Genomic DNA, 8,559 nt, shown 5'->3' with positions numbered 1-8,559 from the left:
TGCATACAAGAGGAATAACTTAACTTCGTCATTGTACCTCTCTTGACTGTTGCATATTCTCATAACTTAATGGTTTAAATATTTGGGGGAAAAAAATTGGTATAAAAATTGACGTAATTTACGCCTCTCTCCACAGGTTTTTGATAGGATTAGGCTACAAGTTTTAGTTGACTATGGATGCCGAAATCGTCCACCATTCCATTCCAAAATTATATCACATGAAAGAACAAAATATCATCTCTCTGATGGTTTCATTTTGGGCTTTTTACAGTATGCATACGTGAATTATTATCGTTTTAAAACAGGTAAGAAAAAGAACCGTCTTGTTATTGTCGGCTAATTTAGTCTGCCCTTAGTGGCTGCTGGGATTCAATTTTCCGCCACAGCGTACCCAGCGCTCGTCACAGTGTACAAACATCGGTGGCCAACGGCGCGTAACGTTGATGTATACACTTGGGGCTGCTGTTAGTGGCTGCTGGTATTGGCTGCTCTTAATGGCTGCTACCTTCAAACAGGTTTGCATGTACTGGATGAATTGGACGGCGCGCGTTAGTATTGTCATCTGCACTGTGCAATCACGTCGACATTAGTGGATGCTGCCAGGTTACGAAAACTAGACCTTGGTTCAAGTAAAAGAAACTAGTTGGAATTTAATCAATGTAATCAATTTATATTCTTCACTCTATCCAGAAGTTTAAAATAGGTAAGTTTTTTTATTGATTAGTGTGATTTGCAATTTCCCGCTTCATTTAAGTTACTCAGTCTAGTCTAAGATAACTTTAAGTTTGACTAAACGACACAATGTTGTACTGTAGGCTACCGTGCATGTAGCCTTCAGTACGTTTGGTTACACGGCCTAGGCTAAGTTAGACGTACAAATACAAGAGGTACTTAATTAGTATACTACATACTTAAGTTGAAGAAAACTTGAATGCAGTATTGTCACAATTTTATCACGAACCTATTGGAATAAAATAAGAAAAGGCCTAGTCGAACTTCTGCAATCAAATTAAAAAAACATGCTTTCCTATTTTTATGACAGAAACCTTTTTTATTTATTTTTATTGCGGAGAGGTGTTGAGGAAACTAACACTGCAGGCTTTTGGCCTAGTACTAGTAGCATGGTGGGCTCATAATTGACGCACTTAAGGATTTGATCAACGATATCTACCAAGGAAAATCCAAATCACTCAACTGTATGTGTTTTTCATATGTGTAGTTCCTCAGAAATGTTATGATTTCAAAATATTTAAGGTTCTGTGCTTATGCACCGTACAATTGAGCAGAATTTGACCACCAAATGTCTGCTGTATCAAGTTCTTTTATACCCCTAAGTTGAGACATTACACATGTCGATAAGCTAATCCATTGACTTTAGATGCTGTTTGGTATGCTCTGAGCCTCTAAGCTCAGACAGGTCAGGTCCCAGAGAGTAGTGTTATCATATTGAGGTTATGTTGGTTATTTTTAGGGTGTAAGATTTCCAAATGCCCAAAAAACGTGCAAAACTGGGGGTAGGGTGTTAAAAGCTTAACAAATACCACAATTTGGTCAGCAAATAGCTGAAATGTATTCAAACTCATTTAATATGTAATTTTGCTTGACTGCAAACACTTTAGGTGGCCTGCTGTATCGTTGCTACTTAATAATTGAAGGTGCGTCAATTACAGGGGTGCGTCAATTATTAAGCCTTTACTATACATACAAGGGCAAAGGCAAATTTTCTTCTAAAGTTCTAATCAGCCATTCTCGATTCTTACTTAATCATGTTTTGTTATCTCATGACTTATACTCTTAATCATACTTTTTATAGTGCTCAGTTGGGGTTAAGGTCCTCTAGTAGGATTTTTGCCGACTTAACCCATTCAGGTTCAGATTCACAATTGTTTGGGCTGATATCCTTTTTTATTCACAGCTGTGTGTAAATGCAAATAAAGCTGCCCTGGTAATCTAGCTATATGTAGAACTCACTAGCTATATGTAGAACTCACTGGCTAACGCAGTTTGGGCAGCTTTGGTCCCCCTCCTGATATGTTTAGCATGACTATTACTACATCTAGTCTATATTTATGGGAGAGGTGATGTGTAAAATCTAAAAGTGATTAATATATGTTCATTTTTGTTTTGTTCACTATTTGCTAGGAAGCCACAAATGTTTTACCATGCATTTATTTTTGTGTAGGATGATTGTCAATGACCATTGTTTGAAATGAGGTGGATATTTTCCTGTTGAACATTTCAATATTGTTATTTTTGATGTTGTGTAAAATATCATAGACTGCGTTGACATCATTGCAAATATCGCACAGTATAGCAGTAAAGTGGTGAACCTGAAGCAGGTTTTAGTTGTAAACTGATTTTTGTCAATGACCAATCTCGATGGGAATAAACTGTGTAAAATGGTTCACGATTTTTAAGTGCAATATATACTGGAATTTTTCATGTGCAGTGATTGTTCAAAGGCTTAATGGAGCATTTCCTTTCCATTTGAAACTTGCAATGGAAACATTGTTTAAAATCATTATTGCCATTTTCACTAGGAATACAGTAGTTTGGGCTTGGGAAGTGCATTAACACAAAAATGTGAAGGGAATAAATCACTGTTCAAATTTTGTCTAAGCAGCCTTAAGGGCTCTACATTTTGCCTCTTACAAAATAGTATGATCCTGTGTACAAAGCTGCTATACATATTTGCTCTTATTGCAATTTGCTCATTTTGCATAGCATTTACTATGCATGCAATATCAAATTCATTTTCCCTGAAACAAAGGCATGAGTGTCCAACATTAGGCTGGAGCCATACCATCTACACATGATAGTTTTGTCTGTATAAAATCTTCAAATTTTCTTCTTAGTTGGATCATATCTTGTGAATTACAAGCTGTGATAGTCAATATTTCATACATTCTTTTGTATGAATATTTCTCCTGAATATTTTTTTTCACATACAGGTACTGTTGTATTTTTTCAACATTGATCCCAGTCTGATGCTACAACAGTAGTAGGCATTTTGGCATCATTATATGGCAGCAAATGACCCAACTTCTCCTCCGGCTGTGGGCGGACAAGCTGGTGTAACAGAGAAAACCATTGAAGAGGTAGGCTGGGCTCAATTTTGAATTGCTTCATCTTGGGCAATGTCACCCTCTAATTTAATTCACTTTTAGTAGTATGGTATTGCATGTAGGCCTGAGTCGGGTAAAAAAAAATCAGAAGTACTGTAGGTATCTGTTATCAAAAAAAAAAATCGCGGATCTAGCCAAACTCAATGTACATAAATGGCAGATTACTATGCCACCTTGCATAACACCTGACTCAATATACGGTTATTAGATACTCCTGTTGTTATGAAGAACTGAATTTCATGTTTTGATGTAAAATATAATAATGCAAATGCACATGAAATACAGATAAAACTAACAAAAAATTACTTTTGACTGTTTCTTTTACTACGATTCAGGGTTTGCCGCGGGATTCCCGCAATTTGATTTCATATCCCGCGTGTCAAATGCATTCTTTCAGAATTTGGGTTTTTCACATTGGTTCATGCTAACAACGATAGGATAGTGATCATGTAAGCAGAACAGTACACATTAGAGGTGGTTGAACATATGATTGATTCAAGACAGCATTTTCTACATATTATTCATATTACTTTGCACAATGTGAAAGATGTTTGCTCTCCTTCCATACTTAAGGGCACGCGACTACAAGTTGCCAGCATATTGAATTCTGGTTTATGAGTTCAGTTAATACTTTGCTGGCAAAGTAGAATTTTGCTTTTAACAAACATGATGCTTGGTTTGATACTGTACTTGTGTCAAAGCAGTAACTAGTACTCTATTAGAAATATATTTACAGATGTGCTTGAACTTAGTGTTACTGTAGTCAGCACCAATATATGTTATGATGTAGACTGAAGATAATAATGCTTTACAATAGGATACAGTATTTAACCGTCCATACATTGTGCGTATGTATGAGAGCAAGGGAAATGCTACTATAAAACAATCATTCCCTTTTTGCAGTTTCCACAAACACTGTACTGTAGGTACATTGGTATAAGCAAAAACAGATACCGATATACCTGCTAATGAATACTGTATCTGGTATTACCAGGTTTACCGGAACATTTCGCGGAATCGCTACTCCAGCATTAACAGTACTAGCTTGAACTGTTTGGACACTAGTCTAGCCTACAAATGTATTTGTGGCTTTATGACGACTTTCCTATCTATGTTTTTTCTTTTGCAGCAACTTATTTAAAAATTTGAATAAAAAGAAAGAAAGAACAAAAAATCAGTGTTGTTTACGTGTCTTTCACTTTAATGGGAATGTACAGTTCAGTACACTCCACTACGAGGCCCAGTCCAACCACAAACTGTACACTAGCATAATAGATGGGAATTACCAGGTATTTGGATAGTAAAGCGTAGAATCGGTATAATAACAGGTATGACTATACTTAATGCGTAGAATCCTCAAAACCTGATCCAACATTTATCCTACAATGCTCTCTGCAAACGATCATATATACTAAAATAACAGTAGGCCCATGTGAATAGCTTTGTACGCAGTGTTGATTAAAAAAAAAATCAAACTTAAATGTTCTTAACTTTGACAATTCATGATGTACAGTAGTTTACACACGAATGTTGAACCAAATTAAAATTTTCTGAGGCACATGGTCAATTGAAATGCTAAAAAATTTGCAATAGAAACTAGTATGAATGCACATTTTACATGAGCAACTCTCAATGCAGAGAGAAGAAACACACTGTGAGATGAAATATCCTTTTTAGGATCAGAGTTGTTAGCTTTGCACTAAATTCAAAGATTGTCTCAACTCATAACATTTTCTGATCAAAACAATGATTCAAATAGGTACTACGTGATAGTCTCAGAAATAAATTCAGTGCATCTTTGTTCCATGATTGTTGTCAAAAGGTACGTACATTACTTTATGTGCCAACAAAGGCCTAATGTTATGATATTTGAGTGCACACATATGATAGTCTGTACCACAAATTTTGTAATCTCTACACGGGAAAGTAATGTTGCAAGTAATTGTCGTAAACTACATACTTCTTGTCATTGAGCACTACAGATGCAAGAATGTTTCCGAACATTTGATAGGGGAAAGTAGCTAATCAAAACACAGGAATACTGAAAAAGCATCATTGTCTATTTTTAGCATGAAAATCTCGGTAATGGAGTGTTGTTAACCCTGTACCTTGCACTTGATTGTTTTGGTATATTTATTTTCAAACAAATTTAATGATCTCTAGGAGTGGGAGAAATTTTGGTTCTTATCAGATGAAGTTGTGGTTCTTTGAAAAGAAAGAATGAAAGATGTGTTTTGTTATGTTTTCCGTTGACCTAGTTGCGAGTGTACACTTGGGGTTTGTTTCTCAAAAAAAATGTTGCATCTGCCGGATGCAAGCAATTTGAAGATTTTGCGTCCCTGGCCAAAACATTACGCCCCTAGTGCAGAATATGTGTTCGTAACTGCTGGTTATAAGGTACTACAAGGGTTTAACGCAGAATTACTATTCATATTTTAGAAGGCAGTGCTACTACTACTAACAAAAACTGGTATGAATACGTATTGCACAGAATCGGTTTGCTCCCAAAATAACTTGTTTTCAAGTAATTAGCCATAGCAAAGTTTTGATATGAGAAACAACGTGATTGGGGAATAACCTTAATTTGTCAAGTAGCAGTCTGTAAAAAAGAGTTCTGTGGGGATTCCTTTCTTTGAAATGGTATTTTCAAATGTAAAGAAAGTCATTTTAGAACCAAAAAAGCTCCATGGCATCGTCAAATTAGTGATATAGAGACCAGATTATCCCATCAATGATTTTAGTATGGATTGTTTTATAACTAAGATGAAACTTTGCCAGTCTCTAGCACTTATTTGTAAACCTCCATCAGGTGCTGTGCAGCCTGTGCTGTATTCTGTACATCCCGCTCCCCCCCATCTGTATGTAGATTGTTCCAATTTATCGTGTGTAACTGTAACCCATCCGTGCTCGTGATTTGCTGATTAGGCTTACAGTAGGTAAACTTGGATTTTGACTTGTAATTTTGGAAGGTGAAAACGCAAGAAACATCAGTTTGCCCTTTCGTAAGTTTCGTTGACCTTTTTTCTGGTACAGTACAAGCTGCTAGAATGTTTATACAGTGTTAGACTACGGGAAGTTGATAAGTTATACATGTATGATAAACAGTAGCAGAGGGAATTTCCTCGAGTTAGCGTGTATTATCTGGGTCGGCATTTTTATCGGGTATTATTTTTACCGGGTATATATTCAATGTTTGTTTCTGATATACCTGGCATTGTTCGGTATATACGTTTATGACAAATTTCAATACCGTCGGTATGGGTATGAATAAAATACCAGGTACTGTACACCTGGTATATCGATATACCGACGCACCCTATACTGTTGGTGTTTGTTTATTATAGAATCTCTATCAATCTCACAGTACAAGTATTCAATGATTGTTCTTATTCTTCAACCCTCCACTGGTCAAGTGGTCAGACAGTTGGTTTGAAAGCTACTGTATAACAGGTGGGGATTAAAATATTGATTCCAAGTACATACTGTAGAAGCCATTTACAGGATTGTCAAGTTCTTAAATCAGTACATCACTTTTACCGTCATTTGTCCTGGATATCAGAGGTAAAACTTCAAGTCAATAGCTAGCACGTTTGTCCACATACTGTACCACCTTATCAAGTGTTCTATCTACTTATTGTGCAGCTGCATTGAAATGCCACTGTAGTACAGTACAGTACTACCAAAATAGGCAATCACAAATTGCCTAAAATGTACCAGCTTTATTCACTTAGAGTGGCTATTCATAGTTCACTTGAGGTTCTATTGTATGGCAAAGTCGCAAACCACTGCACAGTAGTAACAACATATATACTGAATTGAGATTTTGAGTTTTAATTTGCATATATATGCAAACCACTGCACAGTAGTAACAATATACTGTATATACTGAATTGAGATTTTGAGTTTTAATTTGCATACATGTCGCTGGATAGGTTTCACATGTGAAATGCTAATTCTTGAAAAAGTTAAATTTGATGAATGATGTAACCTCAGTGATAACCTTACATAATTATTGTCAGTTGGCTGAAAGGGAACTGTTAGAAAACACATTTGGATTAAGTTCAGAAGACAAATAGTGGGGATGTAACCATTATGGACAGCCATGTCTAAATTGGTTATTTATGTCAAAGACCTTTCTTCAAGCATGAATCCTCTTCATTTGTCTGTTGTTATCTTTCCATTCCATATACTGTACCATGAACATATAATCTAATTAACTATCTATGTATAGTTGTTGATGAACATTTCAACTGCACTGATGATGGCCAAGTTTCATAGCTAACCACATCGCTTTTTTATTCACATGTGATGTGGTTTGGTTACAGTTTTTGAAAATGTCTTATATCTGAAAAGATTGATAAGCTCGTTTGTATTCTTTCTGTGTCACCCTAATTTATGATAAATTGTAGTAAACAGAATATCAAAATGGACAAATTATTCTTTTCATCATCTTGTTTAATTTAGTGAAAAAGTGATTGATTCCTACAAAAGGCCTGCACATCCACGGCAAACCATCGCAACTACATAGTCTTTAATTTGAATTGCAATATGAAAAACATCTAAGAACATTACATGGCTAAAACTGAGCAAAAGTAAACTTCTTACCAACTTGATCGAAAAGAATCATCATATTCTAGATAAAAATCAAAAAGGAAGTGAAGGGCTGGCATATAGAAGTTGAAATGAACACCGATATTGGCAGACTAACAGACTAACAACCTACAAATGCAGCATTATAATAAGTATTCATATTTTCCCTCCATTTTGACTACATTTCATGTACAATGGGCATATAGCAGTATTCAACATCATAAAGAATTCCACAGTCTATAAATTGTTACTAGTTTCTTTAAATTCCTGGTCAATTATTGGGAACTAAATTGAGAGGTGTTATTATTATCAGTTGTTCAAAAGTGATCATACAGTATATAGGTGTTCTTTCATATCCAAATCAACATTATTTTTTCAGGCTATTCTGAAACTATATTATGACCCTAATCCAGCAGTTAAAGATGTGGCACAGAGATGGCTTTTTGCAGTTCAAAGGTCACCAGAAGCATGGCAGTTTGCCTGGGAACTTTTGGTCCCGAACAAGGTACAGTAATGTTTTTGTATTACTTCTGTAGAAAATCATTTTTCTTTTCTATGAGATGTCCAGGATTGTGGTTTATAAGATTCATAGACATCAACATAATCTCAGACCCTTTTTATGGTTAAAAAGATCGTTGGAAGTTTCATTATGTCGTAGAAAAATGAACCTAGACTTGAGATAGCCCTTGTTAAGCAAGAATATTCTAAAAGACAGGACGGTATAGTAACTGCTTCTGGCTAATAGTGCCCAATGGGTAGCAACTGTTTACTAGCCTAAATCAGTCGCTTTACAACATTTTCACAAGACTGAAAGTTGTATAAACATAACCTGCTTTCAAATTGA

At 35.6% G+C, this 8,559-nt stretch overlaps 1 protein-coding gene across 1 annotated transcript in view; it reads left to right on the top strand.

Annotated features, from left to right (window-relative positions):
• Positions 1 to 546: 546 nt before the first annotated feature.
• Positions 547 to 8,559, top strand: part of LOC139976312 (importin-13-like) — a 75,898-nt gene continuing 67,885 nt past the window's right edge. Inside the window, exons 1-3 of the mRNA XM_071984994.1 lie at positions 547 to 703; positions 2,952 to 3,098; positions 8,095 to 8,220. Coding sequence (XP_071841095.1) covers positions 3,024 to 3,098; positions 8,095 to 8,220 — 201 coding nt within the window. The 5' untranslated portion in view covers positions 547 to 703; positions 2,952 to 3,023. The remainder of the gene's footprint in view (positions 704 to 2,951; positions 3,099 to 8,094; positions 8,221 to 8,559) is intronic.

This window comes from Apostichopus japonicus, chromosome 2 (genome assembly GCF_037975245.1).
Source record: "Apostichopus japonicus isolate 1M-3 chromosome 2, ASM3797524v1, whole genome shotgun sequence".
NCBI classification, from domain to species: domain Eukaryota; kingdom Metazoa; phylum Echinodermata; class Holothuroidea; order Aspidochirotida; family Stichopodidae; genus Apostichopus; species Apostichopus japonicus.
This window is presented reverse-complemented; position numbering and strand designations above follow the sequence as displayed.